The sequence below is a fragment of the Heteronotia binoei genome, chromosome 20 (genome assembly GCF_032191835.1).
Source record: "Heteronotia binoei isolate CCM8104 ecotype False Entrance Well chromosome 20, APGP_CSIRO_Hbin_v1, whole genome shotgun sequence".
In the NCBI taxonomy this organism is placed as follows: domain Eukaryota; kingdom Metazoa; phylum Chordata; class Lepidosauria; order Squamata; family Gekkonidae; genus Heteronotia; species Heteronotia binoei.
This window is the reverse complement of record NC_083242.1, coordinates 3,277,570-3,304,092: the sequence shown is the minus strand read 5'-3', so window position 1 is coordinate 3,304,092 and position 26,523 is coordinate 3,277,570. Positions and strand designations below refer to the sequence as shown.

The 26,523-nt window shown below is 50.4% G+C and overlaps 1 protein-coding gene across 1 annotated transcript in view; it reads right to left on the bottom strand.

The window, feature by feature from the left end:
- Positions 1-459: 459 nt before the first annotated feature.
- HAPSTR1 (HUWE1 associated protein modifying stress responses) overlaps positions 460-26,523 on the bottom strand; it is a 31,899-nt gene continuing 5,835 nt past the window's right edge. Inside the window, exons 3-4 of the mRNA XM_060260812.1 lie at positions 14,712-14,987; positions 460-4,214 (exon numbers count right to left, since the gene is read on the bottom strand). Coding sequence (XP_060116795.1) covers positions 3,970-4,214; positions 14,712-14,987 — 521 coding nt within the window. The 3' untranslated portion in view covers positions 460-3,969. The remainder of the gene's footprint in view (positions 4,215-14,711; positions 14,988-26,523) is intronic.

Here is a 26,523-nt window from a genome sequence, read left to right as displayed (position 1 = left end):
CAGGCTACCTGAACCCAGCTTCCGCCGGGATCAAATTCAGGTCGTGAGCAGAGCTTAGGACTGCAGAACTGTAGCTTTACCATTGCGCCACTGGGCTTCCTAAAGTCCACATGGGAAGGGTCAATTTGGAGCTGCCCCACCACCACCCTGGAGAGCCCCCACGCCCTGGAGAAAGCAGATTTCGGAAGGGTGAAGAGCCCCATGAGGAAGAAGAATGCAATGCCAAAGGGATCTTTCCAACCCAGATCCAACGCAATGCAATGCCAAAGGGATCTTTCCAACCCAGATCCAACGCAATGCAATGCCAAAGGGATCTTTCCAACCCAGATCCAACGCAATGCAATGCCAAAGGGATCTTTCCAACACAATGCCAAAGGGATCTTTCCAACACATCTTTCCTGTGCGCCGATGACTGAGGAAGCCCCGTTTAGCATGAAGGAAACAAGCAAGCCAGGCTGATTTTTTTTTTAAATTTTGTGTTTTATTAGGGTTTTAAAAAGGTATCTATTTCTCCAGCAGGTAAGTCACATTTGAGGAATTGCAGGAGTTCAGTTTCAGACAAAGGGAGGGGGGGGGGGGAAGAAAAGTCAGCTTTTGCATTACTTCACTATAGCTCAAGTGTTTTTTTTTTAATATTTAAATTGAATTTTTAATAATATGCAAGCCAAGCTCAGCGTCAATGCAGGATATATTATCTGTAATATCTTCCCCACATTCATGTTAAGTTTGGTTTACACCGGGGGGGGGGGGGAAAGGGGGAGAAGAGGAAGGTCACCAAAGTAGGCATTCACCCAACTCAAAATGAAAACAGAAACAACCCCCCCCCCCCCGCCATTCCAGCCCGACCCCCCAAAGCTCAACGCACATGTCTTAACAGAAGCCTTTCCAAAGTCACAGTTGGAGGGTGACCGACGGAAATCTGCTACCCTGAAAACACGGACGTCACCCACCGCCCACTCAAGGGAGCGGGGGAAACTCCCCCGTAAAGTCAAAGTCAGGGGGGAGGGCTGCACGAGTTGACAAAAAAAAAAAAGCTGTCAGAAAGAAATTTTGCTTATGACGCGCGCGAGCACACACACACACGCACACATCCCATTAGTGCAGCTAGAGTATCAAAAGCTCGCTCTTCTCTTAACCGGAAGAAAAATGGCACCTGGGAGGGTTAAAAAATAAAAAAAAAATAAGCAAACACCGGAGGAACTTTTGTCCAAAGGAGTTAGGCCAAAAGCAAAGCATCAAAGCATTAGTGAAGAACTTTTAGTATTTCCTACGTCGGAAGGGGAAACTCTGCGTCAAGCGCTGGGGTGATCTCTTTCGGGAGTTTTAATTCAGCCACGGACCAAAAAAAACACCCCCAAGTCCTCCCCGTCCAGCATCACAGGCCGGGGCCCGTTCCGTTCACCTTGGAGCAGCGAGTCCAACCCCGCCGAGGATTGATCCTGGCCAGCGCTCAGTGGAGTTGCATAAAGCAAACATACTCCTACTAATTCTGTACAAACATACTCCTACTAATTCGATTCGGGGGGGCGGGGGGGGGAGGGGGCACGGGAGCGGCAAACATTGTCATCACTGCGTGCCCGTCTGTCCATTCCGGGCCAAGTTGGTACCGAGGCACAGCGTCTGGCCTGGCCACGGTTTGCGTTTCTGGGTTTAAGCCCCCTCCTATGCTAGCTACGAAGTTCGACTGGAGAAGATCATGTCTATTTGTTGCTGTGACTTTGAGGCCCTGCCGGGCGTGCCGGCCGTTAAGTGCAAAAATCTCAGAAGGCCGGACAGCAGTTCTAGGCGGCACGCAAAAGGAAACGAAATCTCCCACAGAAGTCGGCCTGGTGGCCCTCGAGGCCACAAACTGTATGCGCGTTGGCAATCCTTGGCGTTCGACTGAGGCTACGCCAGATCAGACTTCTTCAAGACTGGGCTTGGGGGAGGGGGGGGGGAAGCCAACATGGTTTTGTGAACTGTCAACCTGCAGCTACAGCACCACAAACGTGTTTCAGGGACTCCAGAAGCTACTTAAGCAGATGCTTCAAAAGCTCTACCGGGGCGGGGGGGGGAGCAAGACGCCTCTTGAAGGGCACATTCTCAGTTGGCCAAACGGCTGGCCTTGCAACCCAGACGCTTCTGATGGGGGGGGGGCAGGGGAAAGAACCCAAAGCTCTGGGGCATCCCGAGGCTACATGGCCCGGAACCTGAGGGCTTCCTGTTTTGGACTCCCTGCTTCTTCCTCTGCAGATGGTTTGAGGCCGACGGAGAGTTCTTTTTCATCGCAAGAGACCCAGTTCAAATAGAACAGGGAAACCTGCTGCCGACAAGGAAGATCTGCGCCCGCCTGCCCCAAAGGGCAAAAATGGGTTTTCAGCTAGCCCTTCACCACCGCTACCTGCCGTGCTCTAGCCGGCCTGGTCAGCTGACGTTCAAGCCGAGGCCGAAAACCAGCTCAAGCATCTAGAGAGAGGAGGCGGGCCGAGATTCGGCAACGGCAGGGAAAACGGAACCTGGGTCTTGGGTGCAGCCGAGCCGCTCTTCTGCAGCTGGGTTCTTCTTCCGCGGCAGGCGGAGAAACGCGAGCTCTCGCACAGAGCTGGCCTCAACAAACCTCGTCCACCAGAGGATAGCGAGTCAAGGTTTATTTCGCCTACAGGTGCACCAAGTATTTTGACATTAAGAGCGTCTGGTACATTCAGGAATCTTGGTTTTGAGTTCATAGCACGGAGCACCCTTTGCCATCTTTTCAGGCTTCCTCTCCAGGCTACGGTGAACCTGAGATTTCCACAAAGCGGTTTGATCTCTCCGGTACCTGACGAGACCTCTCCAGGGGGCATTTCTCATGTGGCACTTCTGGGGACCCCCCTCCCCCACAGCTAGCTTCAGCCTCGTGGGGAAAGTCTGCACCGGAGGGGTTCGGCGATTCAGGCAAAGTTTCCTCGAGCAGCCCAAAAATCACATCCATCATAGTGGACAAACACATCCAACATCCTTTTCTTTTAAAAAACTAAACAACCTCCTCCCACCCCTCTGATTTTCCTCCACTCTTTCCGCACAGATCATTTCTTCACAGGAAGTGTACAACAAGAAACTCCTTCAAACAATATACATTACCTGCAGGACCAAAAAAGACCACCTGTCCTCTACAGGACACTCCGGGTAGACAGGCAAATTGGTGGGCAAAACCCAATTTAAGGTGGTCTCTGGGGAAGAAGGGATCGGGGCTCTCCCACGGCCCAAACAAACCCAACAAAAGTTCCTTTCCATTTCAGTTTGGGGCAGGGCCCTGGATCGAACCCCCGCCCCGCCTTGTGACTTGACAACACAGCCGCCAGACTGCTTTGGACACTTGAAGAAAAAAAAAAAGTAACAGCACAGGCCAATGCTAATCATAAACTTGCACACTTAATATATAGAATTTCTGTGCCCAGCAGAGCCTTAAAAGGAAAACAAAATGTATATATAATAAAAAAAAAGGAAGCCCGCAGGTCTTAAAACGCCACGTCATGTTATTTCTCGTTTTGACACTGTTGTCAAGATGGCAATACTGTCGAAGCAAATATTTAAACATGGCAAGAAATAAAGGACAAAAAAAAAGCATTTCTATAACCAAATAAAAGTCTGATATTTCCTTTTTTTTTCCCTTTGCAAGTACAAGTAAGGTCACTTTTAGCCTTGGAACGGACGCACGTTCGGCCTGCGATGAGCTTGTGAGCCACTACACGACATCGGAAGTCCTCTGCTACAGAATCTAAATTTGAGAAAAGCTGGGGAGACAACCCCAGGATTGGTGCACCAGCTTTCCTTTTTTTTTTTTTTATGGCAATTATTGAAAAATTTGTGTGGCGCCGCAAGAGGGAGCCAGTATTTCTCTGTCCCAGCGCAACGCTGACAAGGGGGAGTGGCTTTCAAGCAGCACGGCGGGGGCGGGCAGGGGAGGGAGGAGGGGCCGAGGTGGGGGAGGGGAGGGGGGGGCTCTGCCGTTTAGATCATACGATTGCGTTTATGAGTCGGAGAGTCCGTAATGCCGTCTGCACACTGGGCTGAGGTACGCTTCCTAGTGCCGCCATTGTCCAAGTGGAGGGCCATTTCTTCGGATATGAAAGTGTTCAAGTCAACGTCATGGAGTCCGTTTCTCCTCCGGCTACCGTTGGAGCCGCTGCTCACGTGGGTGGGCGAGCCCGGGGTGCTCGAGCGGACGCTGATGCTGGCCATTGCCCCGCTCAGACCTAGGGGGAGGAAGAGAAAAAATTCAGTCAGCAGAAAAACTGGCCTTTGTCGCAAGCCAGGCGCGGGCAGGGAGAAATCGGGCCTGTGCCCGCTGAGGAAACCTCCCCTCCCTCCACCAAGAGATGGAGGCACCTTTGGCCCTGCGGAGGGGGCACCTCAGCATCGTGACACAGGACACGGACCAGTTCTCCGCTCTTGCTGAGGATTGGGGGCGCTTGAGAATTTCCCATCACTCTTGGGGGAGGGGGAACCTGCCGTGCGCTCGTCGGAGAAGAAACAGCACAGGCCGGGATTTCAGGGCAGAGCCAAAGAAGTCTGTGAGGGTTCCGGCACACTGTGGCACACACAGGGTCCCCGGTTTGGTGCAGAGGTTAAGTGCGCAGACTCTTATCTGGGAGAACCAGGTTTGATTCCCTCCCTCCTCCACTTGCCGCTGCTGGAATGGCCTTGAGTTAGCCAGAGCTCTCACAGAGCTGTCCTTGAAAGGACAGCTTCTGGGAGAGCTCTCTCAGCCCCACCCACCGCACGGGGTGTCTGGGGGGGGGGAGGAAGTTAAAGGAGATTGTGAGCCGCTCTGAGACTCTTGAGATTCAGAGTGGAGGGTAGGGTATAAATCAAATATCATCTCCTCCTCCTTCTCTCCACTAGGGCAGGGCCTGCTCACCTGCAGCCTCCTCAGACTAAAGCCCCCCCACTGCCTCGCCTTTGGGTCAACTAGCTTCTGACAGAAGGATTCCTTTCCCGGCCCCTTTCCACTCCCCACCTCCGAAGACTACCATTCAGGCAACCCCTGGGAGAAAAGCCAAGCGCGTTGCTGTGGTGATTCCAGGAGTTCAGGAAGGGACCAAGAATTCGAAGCGTCTGGGCTGGCCCCACCTCCGGCTTTGATGCTTGAACCTCCACGGCTGCAGAAGCCGCTGGCCCAGAGGTGGTCAGACTGTGGTTCTTCCACACATGTTATGTGGCTCTTGAAGCTCCCACTGCCCTATTGGCCAGCTTAGAGAAGGTATTTGCCTCTTTAAATCATTTCTCCAAGCCAAGCTAGCTGGCAACTTGGAGAAGAAGACAACTGCAAATTTATACCCTGCCCTTCTCTCTGAATTAGAGACTCAGAGCGGCTTACAATCTCCTCTATCTTCTCCCCCCACAACAGACACCCTGTGAGGTGGGTGGGGCCGAGAGGGCTCTCCCAGCAGCTGCTCTTTCAAGGACAACTCCTGCGATAGCTATGGCTAACCTAAGGCCATCCCAGCAGCTGCAAGTGGAGGAGTGGGGAATCAAACCCGGTTCTCACAGATAAGAGTCCACACACTTAACCACTACCCCAAACAGAATGCATTTAAAGTTGTTTTCTTTCCACCTCTCCCTCCCTCCTTCCTCTTATTTGCTTTCCTGCCTTATTTGATTTCCTTTCTTGCGGCTCTCAGACATCTGACATTCCTGTCTTGTGGCCCTCAGACATCTCTTCTAGGTGGCTCTTAAGTTAAGCAAGTTTGGTCACCCCTGCACTGGATGCAGACAGCCAGACGCTGCACGGCTGTGGATTGGGAGGGCCAATCTGAGTGCGGGGTAGCGCACCGGGAAGCCAGGCGAGACCCGCACGGGAAGGAGGAACGAGCCCCCAAGCGCCAGCCGTCACAGAACACAGACCAAACCGTTGCAGCGCTCACAGCTGCTGCAAACGCACCCTCAGTGCTGGCAAAGGCAGCCATCTCGAGACAGAAACGCCTGCGGACAGAAGTCTAGCAGAACCTTTTCATTTAGAACTTCCGTCCCCGCCACCAGAATCACAGAGCGCAAAAGCTTGAGAACTCCCTAGAAGCCTTCACTAGGCCTCAAGTCACTGCTCAAAAATAAAACAAAACAGTACTCCTGGTAAAGCCCTGCAATGTTAACATAGCTACAGCACTGGTGTGTGAATGCAGCAAGCACACTTTCAACCAATGTTCCCTCCAAGCTGCAAAGTCTTGTGAGCAGAAATTCTACTTTGTGAGCTACTGACATTAAAGCTGTGAGCTGCTGCAGAAATTATTGTGCTCTGGGGTCATCCTTCCTGAGCTAAGACAAAAATGCGTGAGCTGGAGGCTAAAAATCTGTGAGCTATCTCACGCCGACTCAGCTTAGAGGGAACACTGCTTTCAACATGTTGAAGGACACCTCTTGGGGGAGGTGACACGACCAGTCCCCTACCCAGAACAGTCGCCAGAGATGTGCAAACCAAGCCAGAAATTTTACAGTTGTTCAGACTTTGGAACTCATCTCTGGGGGGAAGGGGGGTTGCCAGATACTTGGGGGGGGGGAGAGAAAAGGGGGCAGGGCTCTGCGTTTCATAGCCTGACAGGCTGGGGTGTGTGTGTGTGCGTGCGTGCGTGCACCCTTCCTTGGAGGTTTTCAAACAGAGGCTAGATGGCCCTCTGACAGCAGTGCTTGATCCTGTGAATTCAGGGGGAGGTATCTGTATATCCTTATATTGTGCAGGGCATTGGACTAGATGACCCTGGAGAGCCCCGTGGGGCAGAGTGGTAAGGCTGCAGTACTGCATTCAAACTCTCTGCTCATGACCTGAGTTCGATCCCCGGCGGAAGCTGGGTTTTCAGGTAGCCGGCTGGAGGCTGACTCAGCCTTCCGAGGTCGGTAAAAGGAGTCCCCAGCTTGCTGGGGGGAAAGTGTAGATGACTGGGGAAGGCAATGGCAAGCCACCCCGTAAAAAGTCTGCTGCGAAAACGTCGTGATGCGACGTCACCCCAGAGTTGGAAACGACTGGTGCTTGCACAGGGAGCTACCTTTTCATTTGTGAATTTCCTACATTGTTCAGGGGGGTGGACTAGATGACCCCGGGGGGTCCCTTCCAACTCTTATGATTCTATGAAAACCCTAAAGAAGAGGGGAAGGGCTGTGGTCAAAGAGGAGACACACCTAAAAAGTCTCAGGGCGTAGGAAAAAGCAGGAATTCTGGGAACACTAAAGCCTCTTGTGAAAGTCTTCTGAAAAGAGCAAAATGCTTTTCATAAAGATGGCTTATTTGTGCAACGTGTTAACAACTGAGCAGTGTGAAGCCTGAGGAAGATTCTACAGCACTGAATAACGACCATTCCTGGGCATTTTGTAGAGCCGTCCTTCAAAATATCCTGCATGTTCAGTAGCGACTAACAGGCCCCTGACTAATAGGACACCATGTATAACGCAACACACCAAAAGAGACTGCTGCAGTTACATTTACGTATCTTCAGCTCAATCGCCATGTGTGGGAACCGCCCTGAATATTCAGACCACAGGGGAAAAGTTCCAAAGCCCACACTGTAAACCTTTTATTTGCTATAAAAAATATTGTTTCCATTTCCAACTTAATTCTCCCCCCCCCCCCTTGCTTCCCAGAGGACAATGAGGTCTGGGAGCTTGGGTGACATATGGTGAGATAGCTGGCAGCTCTCTGTCTCTCATACTGGGCCTCGTTTGCCATCTTAATAGAACAGAACTAAGGTGTTCATCAGATATCCTTCTACAGAACGAGGGAAATCCCTGTACTAAAAAAATATATATTAGGTTTTAAAATAGCATAAACCAGAGAAAGAACTATCTGTGTAAGCACATGCTTTGAGAGCCAGGACTTCCCCCAAGTCACCAGACAAAAGTATGTAGAAAGCACAATGGGCATGAGGTCCAGCCACTCCTCCCAGCTTGGGGTGGGGGGTATTGGAGGGCAGAATGAGGCATTCCCCTCCCCACTGAGTTCTGCAGGCCACTGAGCTTGGACTTTTAAACTCCATCAATGCTATGGCGCTCAAGTTTTTGCAGGCAAAGTTATCAATTATGCTCTTCAAGAATAATTTCACATTTGATAAAGTATTCGTGTTACAGCTCCCACCCACCCACCCCCCGGCCAAATGTCTTTCTTTAAAAAACTTGGGAAATGCCTCGTTTCCCATTTCTAGTCCTACAGCCTTTGCCTTAGAAATCCCTTCCGTCTTTATGAGATGGCAAGAGAACCCGGATCAACCCACATGTCGACTGCGCATGTCGACTGCGGGGTGACATGATAGAGGTTTACAAGATAATGCATGGGATGGAGAAAGTAGAGAAAGAAGTACTTTTCTCCCTTTCTCACAATACAAGAACTCATGGGCATTCGATGAAATTGCTGAGCAGCCAGGTTAAAACATGTAAAAGGAAGTACTTCTACACCCAAAGGGTGATTAACATGTGGAATTCACTGCCACAGGAGGTGGTGGCAGCCACAAGCATAGCCACCTTCAAGAGGGGCTTAGATAAAAATATGGAGCAGAGGTCCATCAGTGGCTATTAGCCACAGTGTGTGTGTATGTATAAAAAATTTTTGCCACTGTGTGACACGGAGTGTTGGACTGGATGGGCCATTGGCCTGATCCAACATGGCTTCTCTTATGTTCTTATGTTCTTAACAGTAAGGGAAAGGTGCCGGCACACTTCCGCTGTGGATAAAACGGCTTGCCACAATCCCACCGCCAGGAGCGATCTGCGCTGGACTTCAGCTGATCCCAGCAGAGCGGGAAGGCGCTTCCAGAGAACAGCGACTAAACTGCTCCAAAAAGGATCCCTCTCCAAACTGCTCAAGTCGGCTCGTTTGGTCTCATTGCAGGACAGAGCTGGGCAGGGACAACAGAGAAGGGAAGCCCTGCCTAGCCCTTTCCACGGCGTTTCCTCTGGCTCTTGGCTCTCTAACCTGCTGGCACAGTGTGGTTCAATGCCACGCAAGGATGAAGCGATTCAACCGGATTCCCACGGGAGGAGGGCGCTGAACGGAGGGCACGCTGTGGGTGCAACGCACCAGTCAAGCATCAAATGACTGTGGGCACAGAGGAGGACGTAAGAACGTAAAAGAAGCCGTGTTGGATCAAGGCCAATGGCCCATCGAGTCTAACTCTGTGTCACAGAGAGGCCAAGACCCAGGGACCATCAGGAGGTCCACCAGCGGGGCCAGAACTCCAGGACCCCTTCCACTGTGGCCCCCCCAAGTGCCAAGAAGACAGAGCATGACTGCCCCAGACAGAAGAACATAAGAGGAGCCAGGTTGGATCAGGCCAGTGGCCCCTCCAGTCCAACACTCTGTGTCACATAAGAACATAACAGGAGCCATGTTGGATCAGGCCAATGGCCCATCCAATCCAACACTCTGTGTCACATAAGAACATAAGAGAAGCCATGTTGGATCAGACCAATGGCCCATCCAGTCCAACATTCTGTGTCACACAGTGGCCAAAACTCAGGGGGCTGAAGTCCAGAAGCCCTCCCCCACTCTTGCCCCCCAAGCACCAGCTCTCTACACACACAAGATGGAGTGGGGCAGGGGCTCACACACACACACACACGGGGTGCCATTTACAAGAAGAAAGTAGTCGTAAAACCTGATCGGGGCTGGAGATGTTGCTTCAGTTTCATGATCAGATACAGGAAACTCTCTCTCTTTGGGCATTCCTGCACATCTTATACTGAAGGCCGTTCCTGGAGAGCCGGGTTCACTGGCACAGACTTGGTCACAGAAGCCAGCAGCAATGACATTATGCAGCTGACAGTAAAGATACTAAAGAAGTCCACCCCCACAACTGCAAGCTGCCACACAGGGCCAGATTCCACCAGCCTACAAAAAATCCATTGGCATCCCCAAGGACCGGGGAACCGCAACGCACACCAAACTCGTTTCGGAGTCTCTCGGAAGGCAGAATTATTCCAGCACGCTTTGGGCTCCTAACACCTCCACTGTGAGGCCCAGCAGGCTTGAGGGAATTGTAATATCTGACAGCATCTGCAAGGTCCCTTTGGTTCTAGACAGGGGTGGAATTCTAGCAAGAGCTCCTTTGCATCGGGCCACGCACCCCTGATGTAGCCAATCCTCCAAGAGCTTACAGTAAGCCTTGTACAAAGAGCCCTGTAAGGCTCTTCGAGGATTGGCTACATCGGGGGGTGTGACCTAATATGCAAAGAAGCTCCTAATAGAATTCCACTCCTGGTTTTAGGATTGGGATTCCACTGGTTTCGTGTCTTTTGCATTGTTTACGTGACTAGACAGGATTTTGCTGGACACTTCCTCATGCTATTTTTGTACCTACTTAACTGATGCAATCATAGTTGCTGCACACCATTTTGAGCCAAAGAGAAGCAGTATAAAAACTGGGAAACAAAAAATAAAGCAAGAAAATTACAGGGGAACTTAAAAAGTCAGTAAGGTTTAGGGCCCCTGGCTTCAGCTGAAGGTGTAAGCAGAAGACTCAGCCCTTGACAACTGTGTGCTCTAATACACAGCGCCCTGCCCTGGAAACCCTCCTATCAGGCCCCCAAGCAACTGGCTATCATTTGCTTCCTTCTCTCTCTCTTGCTTCCTTCTGCATCTCAGCCTGCTTTGCAAGGCTTGCTCAATCGCACAGGAGCTATAGAGCAAAATCTCTATTTTCACCATTGGCTCCTCCCTCCCCCGGTGGCGACGGAAGGAAAGTCCAGTCCCCTGGATCCCCTGGGAGAAATACAAAGAACGCACCTTTCAGACCAACAAGTGCTAATGTTTTAAGTTTTGTTTTTTAAATCTTTAGTTGTGTTTGTGTGTGTCCTTTAAAAAGTTTATATCTCTGCTGCCTAATCTTAAATAGGTACACACCTGGCCCAGCTCGTCCCAACAAGTCTCGTTTATGTCAGATCCAGCCCTCGTAACTAAGGAGTTCGACACCCCTGCCGTACAGGGTTTGCCCTAAGTCGGCTGTGAGGATGCTGCCCCCCACCCACAAGAGCAATCAGTGAAGCTTGCAGGGAATGGGGGCCTTTGCCTGAGGGAGAGCCAGAGGCGACTCGAAGTCTCACGAGTTTACAAAGCAAAAGCTGCAAGGAGTGGGACTGCTTAGCGGAGGCCCAGGCCCTCGTAATGCACTGACAGATGTCTCCGGTAACAGTGTTCTGGCCGGGGAGTGGGCAAGAAGGACAGACGGCATCAGTCGAAGCATTTCTTGCTCTCATTACAGCAGAGGAAACTGACGGCAAGCAGCTTTTGCAAGACAGACGCTGTCACAACCCCAACTCCTGAGTCAGTGCCACAAAACTCACTTTGCTCTTTATCTCCGGCTCAAAATCGACCACTGCCATTGACGGGGGGAAAGTGGCCAATGGAGAGGAGTGCCACCACTGCAGCGGCACACCTGCTGAGCCAGCTCTGCTTTGGGGACAGCAGCAGAAGGTTGGGGAGTTGTCAGAGGACACAAGTTCCCCCCACCACCACCACGTAAAACCAAAGGAGGCTGAGATTGAGAGCCAAATTAATGTAGTGGTTAAGTGTGCAGACTCCTATCTGGGAGAATTGGGTTTGATTCCCCATTCCTCCACTTGCAGCTGCTGGAATAGCCTTGGGTCAGCCAGAGCTCTCTTATCTGGGAGAACCGGGTTTGATTCCCCACTCCTCCACTTGCAGCTGCTGGAATGGCCTTGGGTCAGCCATAGCTCTTGCAGGAGTTGTCCTTGAAAGGGCAGCTGCTGGGAGAGCCCTCTCTGCCTCGCCCACCTCACAAGGTGACTGTTGTGGGGGAAGGAGATATAGGAGATTGTGAATCTCTGATTCAGAGAGAAGGGCAGGGTTTAAATCTGCAGTCTTCTTCTATTTCTTCTTCTTCTTGAAAAGGACATTACATAAAGCTGTACCACTCGGTCCAGATAAGAAGAGGTTGCACACATTCACTTAAAGCAAGGAAAAGAATGGGATTCCAGTAGCTCCTGAAAGACTAACAAAATTTGTACCAGGGTAAGAATTAAGTGAGCAGGGACCCACAAAAGCTCCTCCCCTGAGGCCACAAATTTTGTTAGTCTTGTAGGTACTCCTGGACTTTTGGCTCTTCTCTGCAGCTACAGACGAACTAATACAGCTACCCATCTTGAGCTATTCACTTAAGGATTATACCAGGGTAGCCAAATTGTGGCTCTTTCACACATATTGTGGGGCTCTCAAAGCCCCCATCACTCTTCTGGCCAGAAGGCATCTCTCTCTTTCAATTACTTCTCCAAGCCAATCCAGGCAGTGGCTCGGAGAATGCATTTAAAGTTGCTTTCTTTCCTCCTCTCCCTCCCCCATCTATTTTCCTCCCTCAGCTTCTTGTGGCTCTCAAACATCTGATGTTTATTCTATGTGGCTCTTACATTAAGCGAGTTTGGCCACTCCTGGATTATACCAAAAACCTGGATAAACCTGTCTCCTGTGTGTGCCCCCCCCCCTCCATTTTGCCTGAGCCCAGAAATCTTTCAGAATGGCACTACATGAGAAAGGACAACGCTCGTGATCTTTCAGCGTGGTGAATCAGAAACCGTCGAAGCTTGGACAGCTAAAGCAGAGCCGTTTGCTCCTTGGCTCAGCGAGTGACCCGGCCATTAATCCAACAGCAGCGGTGCAAATAAAGGCTGGATCTGATCGGAGCCGGGACACGGCCCCTCACTTAAGTCATTCTGAGCTTTTTTTAAAAAAGAAAGGCCAGACACAACTTGCTCCAAATACCCTAAAAGATGGCACTGGAAACCAACATTATATATCGCAACAGCTGATTTACAGAAAGGCATTGCAGGAATTCTGCAAACCTTTTCCGCAGACGGTCCTGCAAGACGCCTCCTTACTTAGCTCAATCTGGCCATGCCCACTTCCCTCGGAATCTTTAAACTTGGATTGTTTCATTTGTGCTCTAATCAGTACGGATTGTTCATTACTGCTGCTCACTTGGTTTTTGCTTTACTGTTTTTAGCTGTGAGCCACCCTGAACAGTTCCAGAGAAGCAGTGCCCGTCTCTTCGATAAATAAAATTAATAAAGCATTTTCTCTTGCTTGGGTGCGTCATTGCAAACAGCGTTCTGGAGAGCGTTACAGAATGCAGCGATTTCGGAGGGGGCGGGGGATAAGCTTTGTTTTGTTTCAAGAGTGAAACTTCAGACGCTGGAAGGAAGTTGGCTCGAGGCTTCAATTCTCACCTTCTTTGAGGCCCAAGCCTAGATTCTTTTGACCGCCAGCCAGCTGCAGATTCCAAATTAACGCAACCTTAGCGGAGAAGAATTGGGCATCGCACTGACAAATAGAGCATGCATAAGAGCCTCACCCCACGCTTCAGAGCAAGACGCCAGCTGCTGCGAGCCAACAAGCGGTTCCAGGAAGTCGACGCTCTTCTCCTTACGTCCCTGAAACCACATTCTCCTCGTGACGAGGGTGGCAGAGGGCCGAAACGCCTCCTCGCTCTGAGCAAAGCCGTCCCTCTAACAGCCGGAACTCTCCGTGCTGGAAGAGTTCCCCTTTTACCGCAAGGAGGGGGAATTCTCAGGGCAAACGTCTGTCCTTTCCCCTCAAGCCACATTCATAACAAGCAGGCATTTTCCTAAGTATGCTTTTTAAGTTGCAGTGGAGTGTCTGACCCATAAGAACACCCCCACCTCAATCGCCAGTGCTGAATACAATCATAATTGAAGCCCAGCTGGGTCAGACCAGGGAGGGTCCATCTAGTCCAGCCTCCAGTCTCACACAGTGGCCACCCAGTTCCTCTGGAGGGCCAACAACAGGGCAGAGAGGCCGAGGCCTTCCCCGGAGAAGAACATCAGAAGAGCCCTGCTGGATCAGACCAGGGAGGGTCCATCTAGTCCAGCCTCCAGTCTCATACAGTGGCCAACCAGTTCCTCTGGAGGGCCAACAACAGGGCAGAGAGGCCGAGGCCTTCCCCGGAGAAGAACATCAGAAGAGCCCTGCTGGATCAGACCAGGGAGGGTCCATCTAGTCCAGCCTCCAGTCTCTCACAAGGGCCAACCAGTTCCTCTGGAGGGCCAACAACAGGGCAGAGAGGCCGAGGCCTTCCCCGGAGAAGAACATCAGAAGAGCCCTGCTGGATCAGACCAGGGAGGGTCCATCTAGTCCAGCCTCCAGTCTCTCACAAGGGCCAACCAGTTCCTCTGGAGGGCCAACAACAGGGCAGAGAGGCCGAGGCCTTCCCTTGAGAAGAACATCAGAAGAGCCCTGCTGGATCAGACCAGTGAGGGTCCCTCTAGTCCAGCCTCCTGCGTCACACAGGGGCCAACCAGTTCCTCTGGAGTGCCAACAACAGGGAAGAGAGTCTGATGTCTTCCCTTGGGAAGAACATCAGAAGAGCCCTGCTGGATCAGACCAGGGAGGGTCCATTGAGTCCAGCCTCCTGTCTCACACAGGGGCCAACCAGTTCCTCTGGAGGTCCAACAACATGACACAGAGTGAGGCCTTCCCCAGATGCTGCTTCCTGGCTCTGGGGTTCAGAGACAGATGAAGTACCAGTCCCTACAAAAAACAGTGTACTTCATTCTTGAAGCACAGAAACACACGCAAGGAAGGAATACACCACTGAACACCCAGCAAGTGAGGGATGCGAGCGTCTGGGGCACTGCTCCAAAAGTTAGCAGCAAGGACACTTCAGAGCGGATCGAGGGGCAAGAGAGGCCGCCCAGAGGCACGTGCCAACCCCACCCCCTCCCCAGCCACGCGGGAGCGTTACCATGGAGAGCAATGGCTTCCCGGAAGGGCTGCAAATCCGCCTCGACGGAAGAGCTCGTCTCTGCCGAAGTCGCTCGGTTAGGGGATACTACAGTCAGTCTTGGGGGAGCTCTAGAGTTTCGGGGCGGGGGAGCTTTCCCGCACAGGAAGCTGATTAAGTCTTCTCGGCGAATCGTTCTTCTGCGCTTTTTAACCCAAGCCAACACGTCCTTATTGCGCCGCTGGTAGCCAATGTGGATTCCGACATCAAAGCTCCGCTGATGGGCATCCACACTTTCTGCAAGGAAAGGAGACGGGACAACGTTAGGAGTGAGATGAGGATGCTCCCGGTCCAGTACAACGGGGCAGGGGACAGCCAGCTTCCAAGGGCGCCTGTTGACAGCACTCCAGAAGAAACAGAGATGCACGGCCCCCTTTCCCTTTCTCTCATCTATGTTAAGTAGCTAACTCAACTTTATAATGTTTTACAAGTTTCTTTCCCCTTTTGTCCATTACTATATGTTTACCTCCATATGATCTCTGTAACACTTTTTTGAGAACTTTAATTTTTAAAAAATTTTAAATGAAAAAAGAGAGAGAGAGAGCCACTGACACCCCCAGGAAAGAATAATTTTGATGCATCATCCAAGAACAGAAAAATCTTATTTATTTGGATTTCTATCCCACCCCCTCCCCCAACCCTATTTTTGGCCCCCCCGCTCGGTTGTCCCCTCCCACACACACCTCCATATAAGCAACTGTCTTGGGGACACAGCTGGCTGCCGCTTCAGAAAGTTATGAAGCTATTCACTTATTGAACATATGAAGCTGCCTTAAACTGAATCAGACCCTCTCTGGTCCATCAAAGTCAGTCTAGTCTACTCAGATTGGCAGCAGCTCTCCAGGGTCTCAAGCTGAGGTTTTTCACGCCTGCTTGTCTGGACCCTTTTGAGTTGGAGATGCTGGGGATTGAACCTGGGACCTTCTGCTTACCAAGCAGATGCTCTGCCACTGAGCCACCGTCCCTCCCACATCTTATTACTATTACTACAATAGTATTATTACTACTACTATTATTTATTTGATTTATAACCCGCCCTATCCCATCCATCAAAGTCAGTCTTGTCTACTCAGACTTGTCTACTCAGACCCACCCTATCCCATGAGTAAGCTCAGTGTGGGTAATGGTATATAGGTGGACAACCATAAAAGCATTAAACGTAAAATGAACAGGTAATGGCAGCAATGGCAACAAGCAAAAAATTCAGATGCTTCCTGCAGCTGGCTGTCTTCTAGCAGGGTCAGTGATGATCGGAGAAGCACAGCAAGAAGTTCCCACCACCTCCCATTTTTACCTTCCCGAAGAAATTCTCTCTCCCCTGCCAAGGAAACATGATGAGCTATCTTATTCTCTTCCACCTCACCCCTCAATTTTCATTTACTCCAGATGTGTTTGCTTATAAGGCTGCAAAACTGAAATGCGTGTTTTAGTGTGTGTGTTTTTTTTTTAAAAAAAGCACTGACGCAGCATTACAGAGGAAAAAGCAAGAAGCGCGCTAGCTTGATAAACAAAAGCCGCTGCTTCCCGTCGCTTATGAAAGAGGGGTGGGGTGGGCGGGACGTGCAGAAGAGGGGGAGTGTCGCATTGTGGACAAATGGGGTAGGAGATTTCTGACCGATTTAATCTAGGAAATAAAACACACACAGTCAGGCGATTACAGTGTGTGTGCCGGGGCGGGGGGGCTTCCCGCAAGTGAAACACTTCTTCTGAGGTATGTGTGTGTCTCGCTTTAGAATCCCAGAAGCGGCACCCGCAGGGGCCGAGCTCTTGATAGCAAGGCATCTCAGAGGCAAGGGGAAAACCTTATGCCACACACAGAGATGAAGCATCACAGACACAAAGGCTACTCAAAGGGGAAACCCATTTACACAGGAGAGGACACGGGAACACATAAAACCAACAATTCAAAATCACAATTTAGGACTACTTTAATCAAACGCAGTCCTAAATAAAACTCGCCTCCTGCCTCCTACAGATGAAAAGCAAGGGGACCAGAAATACCTCCATGGAGCGGTTGCTCCATAATTTGGGGGCTGTTGTGGGGGAAGAAGTTAAAGGAGATTGTAAACCGCTCTGAGACTCTGATACAGAGAAAAGGGCGGGGTATAAATCTACGATCGTCTTCTTCAAAAAGGCCCTCCTCTGGAGAGCCAGTTTGGTGTAGTGGTGAAGTGTGCGGACTCTTATCTGGGAGAACCGGGTTTGATTCCCCACTCCTCCACTTGCACCTGCTGGCATGGCCTTGGGTCAGCCAGAGCTCTGGCAGAGGTTGTCCTTGAAAGGGCAGCTGCTGTGAGAGCCCTCTCCAGCCCCACCCACCTCACAGGGTGTCTGTTGTGGGGGAGGAAGGTAAAGGAGATTGTGAGCCGCTCTGAGACTCTTTGGAGTGGAGGGCGGGATATAAATCCAATATCTTCTACCTTCATCTTCTTGTGTGCCCACCAACATGTTATAACACAAGCCCACCAATAAGTTACAACACAGCAACACAGTTCAAGAAAATAAAACCATAAGCTGATTCACAAGATAAAAACGCGCAACGCAGAAAAACAAAAAGCTGAAAATCCAATGCAAGCTTAAAACAAAGACTAAATACGTATAGAGAGAGTGTGGCTGAGAGAAACCAGGAGAACGTGACTTGACCTGCCAACTTTTTCCACCTGGCACTTCCCAGGTAGAGGACCACGGAACAACTGCAGCCCCTACCAACTGAGACAATTGAGCATCCGGATGATCACAAACTTGCCTTCTAGGTAATTCCCCCTCAGCTCCAAAGCAGAAAATATGTTCGGCTGCAAGGCCTTGAAACGACAAATGCGTCAAGGCTTCTGAACCGAAGTCAAAATAAAGCTCTCTGTATCGAGGGGCCCTCTGGCATTTTGCAGTTTAAGTTGCTAAGCATCTGCGGCTATTTTAATTCACCGCAGAAATTCAAAGCACGGTCAAAGTAAGCTGACCACTCGCTTCAACTGAGTCCTCCACACACGCATGTGCCTCTCATGTAATTTTAGCGACTTCTTCCTACCTCCAGTACAAGAGAACAGAGATCACCACCCAAGAAATGCCAGTACTAATATTCTGCAGGAATTTTATTTTGACAAACCCATTAACGTACAAGCTTCTGTGTTCTCCAGAACTCTTTGCCAGGCTAGACGTTAAAACCAAGGCAAGGATGAGGAGAGAAACAAAGCTCTTAGGCCATGACCTTACATCTGGGTAATAAACATGGCAAAACTGGATGGGGGACACGCTTCCGGGCAAGCACTGCGTATGAACAAGATCTTGGGGTTACGGGTGAACTGTAAGCTAAACATGAGCAGTAAGTGTGATGCAGCAGCAAAAAAGGCTAATGTCTTGGGACGTATCACAGGCATAACATCTGAATCACAAGATGTCATAGATCAGCTGTACGCTGCATTGGTCAGGCCGCACCTGGAGTACTGCGCGCAGTTCTGGCGGCCTCACTTCAGAAAGGTTGCAGACTGAATGGAGCAAGTAGAGAGAGAAGAGAGTTGAGGCCAAGAAGCCCTGTGAGGAAAGGCTGATGGACTTGGGGGTGTTCAGTCTAGAGAAGAGGAAGGTGTGCAGGAAACGTGATTGCTCTCTTTAAGTATCTGCAGGCCTGTCACTTAGAGGGCAGGGAGCCGCTCCTGTTGGTAGCAGAAGACAGGACTCGCAATAACAGGTTCAAGTTACAACACAAAGGTACCAGCTGGACACTAAGGAGGAACAAAAATTACAGCAAAAGCAGTCCAGCAGTGGAATCAACTGCCTAGGAAGGTGGAGAGCTCCCCACACTGGAAGTCTTCAAGCAGCAGCTGGTCAAACACTGGCCAGGGATGCTCTAGGCCGGGGTGGCCAAACGTGCTTAATGTAAGAGCCACAAGACATGAGTGTCAGATGTTTGAGAGCCACAAGACATGAGTGTCAGATGTTTGAGAGCCACAAGACAAGGAAGGAAGGAAGGAAGGAAGGAAGGAAGGAAGGAAGGAAGGAAGGAAGGAAGGAAGGAAGGAAGGAAGGAAGGAAGGAAGGAAGGAAGGAAGGAAGGAAGGAAGGAAGGAAGGAAGGAAGGAAGGAAGGAAGGAAAATAGATGGGAGGGGGGAGGGAGAGGTGGAAAGAAAGCAACTTTAACCTTAAATGCATTCTTCAAGCTGCCAGATGGCTTGGCTTGGATAAGTGACTTAAAAAGAGAAATGCCTTCTCCAAGCCAGCCAATGGGGGTGGTGGGGGTTATGAGAGCCACATAATCTGTGTGAAAGAGTCGCGTGTGGCTCCCGAGCCGTGGTTTGGCCACCCCTGCTCTAGGCTGATCCTGCTTTGACCAGGGGGTTGGACTAGATGGCCTCTAAGGCCCAACCCTTAGGATTCTATGACGTTAAAGAATTGTAAAGTCATGGCCTCATAGCTGTTTTATTTTTCTCCCCTCCCATCTCTTGGTTTTTTAAAAACTCTGCTAAAGTTTTGGAGAACCTAAAAACCAGAGTACTGCCTTGTGTTACTTACAGTGGTCCTAATAAGAAGGATAAACAGAAACCACGTAGATGGCCAAACTTCCCTAACATTTCAACAGTTAAGAGTATGTAACAATAACTTTCTCAAGACACATACTAAACACCCAAGCCATTAAGAGCTGTTCTTCAATCACCGAGATGCCCAGCGTGACCAGAACTATTTTTACCTCGGCAAGTATGTTTTTATATGCAGTATATACACTTCGTAATGTCTGCGTGGGTTGATGAATCTGAGATCTCAGACTGTAATAAACTATTGAATAAACTTCTAAATCACCTGGAGCAAGTCTAGCAATTCCGTTCCTGTAGACCGCTGGAGACAGGCGCTGATACGACAACGACATTTATTTTTTTTCTAACAAAGACGCATCGAGTCCCCCTGGAAAAGGCAGCCGGAGCCAAAAACTCAGGACACCACCAGACCGTTTCCAAGACCAACGGTTATTTACACAGAGCTCAGGCATACAATGTTCCGTACTCAGCGGTACAACACAGAACGATACAAGCCAACAATACGTCCCAGCTGCGATGCAAGGAAACGACAAAGTAGGACTTTCTGACTCTGTGGTGCTAGGGAGAAAGTGTGCTGCCCACGGCCCCAAGTCCCTACAGCTACAGAATTCAGCTGGTCAGTTTCGCGTTCCATTTGGTGTAGTGGATAAGTGCATGGACTCTTATCTGGGAGAACCAGGTTTGATTCCCCATTCCTCCACTTGCACCTGCTGGAATGGCCTTGGGTCAGCCACAGCTCTGGCAGAGATTGTCCTTGAAAGGGCAGCTTCTGTCAGAGCTCTCTCAGCTCCACCCAGCTCACAGGGTGTCTGTTGTGGGGGAGGAAGATAAAGTAGATTGTGAGCCGCTCTGAGACTCTGAGATTCGGAGTGGGATATAAATCCAATATAATCTTCTTCTTCACGGTAATGGCAAGAGGCCTTCCGGGGAACACGGCTGAACCCGGATTAGGACATCCAGCGCCATGACAGGGGCTGACAGATGTTTTGTTGTTGAAACTGCTACATGATGAGCCCCGCTCAGGAAGAGGTTGCAATGCACAACAGTTTGGCAATACGCTATGTTTACAAGTACCCTTTCCAGTTTTGTTTAGCAGTTAAGTGTGGGGACTCTTATCTGGGAGAACTGGGTTTGATTCCCCGCTCCTTCAGTTGCACCTGCTGGAATGGCCTTGGGTCAGCCATAGCTCTCGCCGAGCTGTCCTTGAAAAGGCAGCTTCTGGGAGAGCTCTCTCAGCCCCACCCACCTCACAGGGTATCTGTTATACGGGAGGAAGGGAAAGGAGATTGTTAGCAGTGTTCCCTCTAAGCTGAGTTAGCGTAAGCTAGCTCACAGGTTTTTAGCCTCCAGCTCGCACATTTTTGTCTTAGCTCAGGAAGGATGACCCCAGAGCACAAAAATTTATGCAGTAGCTCACAAAGTAGAATTTTCGCTCACGAGACTCTGCAGCTTAGAGGGAACATAGATTGTGAGCCACTTTGAGACTCAGAGTGAAGGGAAGGATATAAATCCAATATCTTTTTCTACTACTACTGAGACGCTTTAAAGCAAGCACAGTCTTAGTACAAGCTTGTGTTGTAACGTAACCAAACAGGGGACTAAGAACCCAACCATCTACAGGCCAGCTGCTTGCTAGGAGGGCAACCACCTGCCTCAGGCAATCCCCACCCGCACAACACACTCAGACGACAAGCAGGACAGCCCAGCGAAGTTGCTCAACAGAGGAAGAAGATTCTTCCTCCACCGCTGTGCCCCTTGACTCATTCCTTGCTACGGCACGCCTTCTCACGTCAAGCTGGTGTTTCCTGTGCTGATTCTGGAACCTGCCTTGTCAAAGGTGAGGTCAAAGCCCCGGTTCCCTGCCTTCCTGTCACGTGACCGCAGCAACCCAGGACAACTTCCTTCTTGTGATTCCTGTGAGATGAGTCTGGCCACGAACGCAACGCCGCTCGATTTCGAGGAGCTTGTGGACACGCAGTGAATTATCTCAGAACCGAGGGGCTGTATGAACGAGGAGCCGCTTGTTCCACAACTTGGGGGGGGGGGGGAGGAACAGATAGGGGAAAAACCTGCAGGAGCTGAAATCTCGTGGAACAAGATGCTGTACTCGGAGGAGACGTCCTTGACGTGCCTCTGGGGTCTGCGCACAAAAGGCTGACTGGGGTAGCCCACCGGAAGCTCCCTGCGCTTGCCTCTGCCCAACTTCACAGAAAGCCGGCTTCCAGAAAAGACGCACTCCAGCAGTGCCTAGCGCCACATTCCAGAGGGAGGCCAAAAGCCAAGGAGAACTGGCGCTCCTCAGCCTAGCCAAGGAGTCACATGCCCTTGGCACCCCCAGGGGCCTGAAACCGGCCGTCAACTTTGTTCCAGTTTGTGCCGGCTGACGGTCTTTTTCACACTCCCAAGGAAGACAGCCCCTCCTCTGACTGCTAAGGAAGCCCAGCTGACCGGTGGTTGTGCTGACTCAAAGCCCAGCCAAGAGAACATCTCTCTCTCACACAACATTTCTTAATAGAGGGGAGGATTCCAAAAAGTTTCCTCCAGCCATCCTTGGTCTCTCAGACCTTCTCGTTTGCCACTTTCAAGGGTCCTCTTAAATTTACAACCTGAGGGAGAATACTCCCTCTAAGCCAGGGGTGGCCAAGCTTGCATAACGTAAGAGCCACACAGGATAAATGTCAGATGTTTGAGAGCCACTAGACATGAACGTCAGATGTTTGGAGAGCCGGAAGGAAGGGTGGGAGAGGTGGAAAGAAAGCAACTTGAAATGCGTTTTCCAAGCTATCGGCTGGATTGGCTTGAAGAAGTCATTTAAGGAGACAAATGCCTTCTCCAAGCCAACCAATGAAATGGTGGGGGCTTTGAGAGCCACACAACGTGTGTGGAAGAGCAAGAAAGCCAGCTTCCAGAGAAGACCCACTCCAGTGGTGCCCAGCACCACATTCTAGAAGGCGGCCAAAAGCCAAGGAGAGCTGGTGCTCTTCGGCCTACCCATGTAGCTCCCAAGCTGCAGTTTGGCCATCCCTGCTCTAAGCCAGGGGTGGCCAACAGTAGCTCTCCAGATGTTTTCTGCCTACAATTCCCATCAACCCCAGCCAGCATGGCCAATGGCTGGGGCTGATGTAGGCAAAAAAAACATCTGAAGAGCTACCGTTGGCCACCCCTGCTCTAAGCTGTGCAGTCTTGTGAGCAACAATTCTACTTTTGTGAGCTGCTGGCATTAAAGTTGTGAGCTACTGTATAAACTAGTTTGCTCTGGGGCCATTTTTTTCTGAGCTAAGACAAAAAAATGTGTGAGCTGGAGGCTAAAAAACTGTGAGCTGGCTCACACGAACTAAGCCTAGAGGGAACACTGCTGAAGGACGACAACATCTGCAGCCACAGTCCAGTCACAAAGCCTTGTTGCTCATGGCCAAGTCATGCATGAGAACAGAAGAGAAGCCATGTTGAATCAGGCCAATGGCCCATCCAGCCCAACACTCTGGGTCAACACAGCGGCCAAAAACACCCACAGGTGCCATCTTGGGGGTCCACCACTGGGGCCAGAACTCCAGAAGCCCTCCCACTGTTGCTCCCCCACCCCCGCTCAAGCACCAAGAATACAGAGCATCCCTGCCCCAGAGAGTTCCATCTATACCTTTTGGCTAATAGCTACAGATAGACTTCTGCTCCAGATGTTTATCCAATCCCTTCTTGAAGCAAATTCACCATGGGATCATCAGGCCAAGCCTTACTGGAAGCACTCAGTTACAAGAGCCGTCAAAGAAGGCTCTTGAGGCCTCTGGAGTGAGACAAGAGAGGCAAACCGGGCCCTTGTAGCCATCCCTTCCCAACCGTCATTCAGTTCAGCTCTCGGGGCTTCTGGACAACCACAGCCACATGGTTGTGTCACATCTGTGTACACCTCATCTGGCCTTTTATTCAAGCAGCCAGGCTAGTCGGGAAGAGGTTGCCAGAATAAAGCACGAGTGCTCCCAATTTTAAGCATTAAACTCCATCTCGGTGCACCAGCAGGGCAACCCTATTAAGAACATAAGAGAAGCCATGTTGGATCAAGCCAATGGCCCCTCCAGTCCAGCACTCTGTGTCACATAAGAGAAGCCATGTTGGATCAAACCAATGGCCCAGCCAGTCCAACACTCTGTGTCTCATAAGAACATAAGAGAAGCCATGTTGGATCAGGCCAATGGCCCATCCAGTCCAACACTCTGTGTCACATAAGAACATAAGAGAAGCCATGTTGGATCAGGCCAATGGCCCACCCAGTCCAACACTCTGTGTCACATATGAGATGCCCTGTTGGATCAAACCAATGGCCCATCCAGTCCAACACTCTGTGTCACATAAGAACATAAGAGAAGCCATGTTGGATCAGACTAATGGCCCACCCAGTCCAACACTCTGTGTCACATATGAGAAGCCCTGTTGGATCAAACCAATGGCCCATCCAGTCCAACACTCTGTGTCACATAAGAACATAAGAGAAGCCATGTTGGATCAGGCCAATGGCCCCTCCAGTCCAACACTCTGTGTCACATAAGAACACAAGAGAAGCCATGTTGGATCAGGCCAATGGCCCCTGCAGTCCAACACTATGTGTCACATAAGAACACAAGAGAAGCCATGTTGGATCAGGCCAATGGCCCCTCCAGTCCAACACTCTTTGTCTCATAAGAACATAAGAGAAGCCATGTTGGAGCAGGTCAATGGCCCCTCCAGTCCAACACTCTGTGTCACATAAGAACACAAGAGAAGCCATGTTGGATCAGACCAATGGTCCCTCCAGTCCAACACTCTGTGTCACATAAGATAAGCCATGTTGGATCAGGCCAATGGCCCATCCAGTCCAACACTGTCACACAGTGGCCAAAAAAAAAAAAAGGAGGTTCACAAGTGGGGCTAGAAGCCCTTCCACTTTGCCCCTCCCCGCCAGCACCATGAATACAGAGCATCACCGCCCCAGACAGAGTTCCAACAATACGCTGTGGCTAATAATCACTGATGGACCTCTGCTCCAGATGTTCATCCAATCCCCTCTTGAAGCTGCCTATGCTCATAGCCGCCGCCACCTCAAGTATAACACCACTTCAATATTCTCGTGCTCACTGCTAATCGTTTCAGAAGGCCCCATTGAAGGAAGACTGAGATTAACATCATACCAAGTCAGTGCACAGCCAAGGTGAGATTTCCATCTGGGCTTTAATCAGCCTTGGCTGCTACGCAACCTTAGCACCTTTTTCTACACAAGACCGGGCCAGTGAGATATGACCAGACTCCATGAGAATTTCTGTATACCCGACCCTATAAAAGCTAAACAGGGCTGCAGTCCGGTTTGGGATTGTGCGGGTGCCCCCGTAATTGGCACCCAGTCATCTGGCCAGGCTGTGACCCCTGACACACCACCAGCCCCCGTCCCACCCAGCTTGGACAGGCACCAGCCATCCAGGGCACAAGGTGGTGTTGGGGAGCATGTGAGCATTGACTGTGTGCTTCTACTGACCAGGGGACGAAGCTGCAAGGGACATTCTATGCAAGGGCCATGGCAGACCCAGAAAGTTAAGTCTGCAGTTCACACCAAACAAGCCAATATCCCAGTTTTTAACCAGGAAACTCAAGACCAGTGTTCCCTCTAAGCTGAGTTAGTGTGAGCTAGCTCACAGGTTTTTAGCCTCCAGCTCACACATTTTTTTCTTAGCTCAGGAAGGATGACCCCAGAGCACAATGATTTATGTAGCGGCTCACAACTTTAATGCCGACAGCTCACAATTTTGATGCCAGTAGCTCACAAAGTAGAATTTTTGCTCACAAGACTCTGCAGCGTAGAGGAAACATTGCTCAAGACGTATGAGCTACTGCAGCCGGTTCACAGCTTCCACAAAGCAGACAGTGCTCACCAGCTTCACGAATCAGGAAAACAATTCTGACCTGCACCGCTGGGTGAGCTGGCAGGGCTCTGCCTTGTTGACTAACCACCGTCTTCCTTCTCTCCTGCATTCCATTCCAACCACCACACATTGGAAGCCACCTCACCTAATTACGCCTGTTGCGCCACAATACCTTTGCTCACCTGACGACAGGAAAGGTAAGCCCCCAAAGTTATTGTTAAACCTGGATTGCCACCTCTGGCAGCACCGCGGCAAACCCAACCACCATCCGTGAAGGCACGCGGATGATCCACTAAGCCTTAAAGGGTTTTCTGATGAGGAGGGGTCAGTCCTTGAGTCCTAGGTGCCCAGCAACCTAAAGTCATGTCGCTCTCCAGCTTCCTACCCCAAACAGGGACGAGAGGAGAAAAGAAAAGCGGGGGCTTAGTTGTGGGATGCATATTTTGTACACAGAGAGTCCCAAGCTCAATTCCCTACTATTTGCTGAAAGGAGCAGATAGTAGATGATAAGACCAAGACCAGAGATGCTGCCAGCCAGAAAATCCAATACTGAGCTTGATAAAACTGCAGCCAAACTCTGGATAAGGCAGAACAAAACCTCCAAAATGTCCAGCTGGATTAGGCCAGTGGGCCCTCTCCATCCAACATCATGCTTCACCAAGGTGCTGACCAGGGAACGGCACCTGAGACGCCTCCACAATATTGCCACCCAGCACCGCCATTCAGAAGTCCTGGACATGGAGACAACCCTTCGTCATCTTGGCAAACAACCATTGATGGACCAACTCTTGAGGCTTCAGAAGCAATGTTATTAAGCGCCATCAAGTAATTTGTATTGTGAAATAGTAATTCTGGTGGCCTACTGAACAAGCCATGTTGAAGAAAAGACCTACCCCAGATGACAGAAACCCAGGGCAAGAGACCCACTTCAAGCCATCTGGTCCACTAAAGACGAACACTGCAGCCACAGCATAACAAATTATTATTTCCCAGCACCAACTATGTGCTACATCTCCTTCTTCCCACCAGAAATAACCAGAGGCTTTTATCATCTACATTCTAGACACCAAATAGTTTGCGATTTGTTGGGAAACCTCTGCAAAACTTCTGTTTATTTTGAATAGCACAGGTTTGCCCCCCCCCCATCAGCCACCGGAACATGAAAGCTTCACAACTTAAAGAAACCAAAGGAACCTTTTCCCGCCAGAAGCCACACAGGTACATTAAGCGGGACACAATGATCAGAACATCACCTCGATGGACTCAAAGTGAAGAAAGCCAATGCCGTTTTAAGGGAACCATGTTGACAAGACTCAATCCCAGAGGGGCAGGAAGTCACATTTCCCTGAAGGAAGAAACCC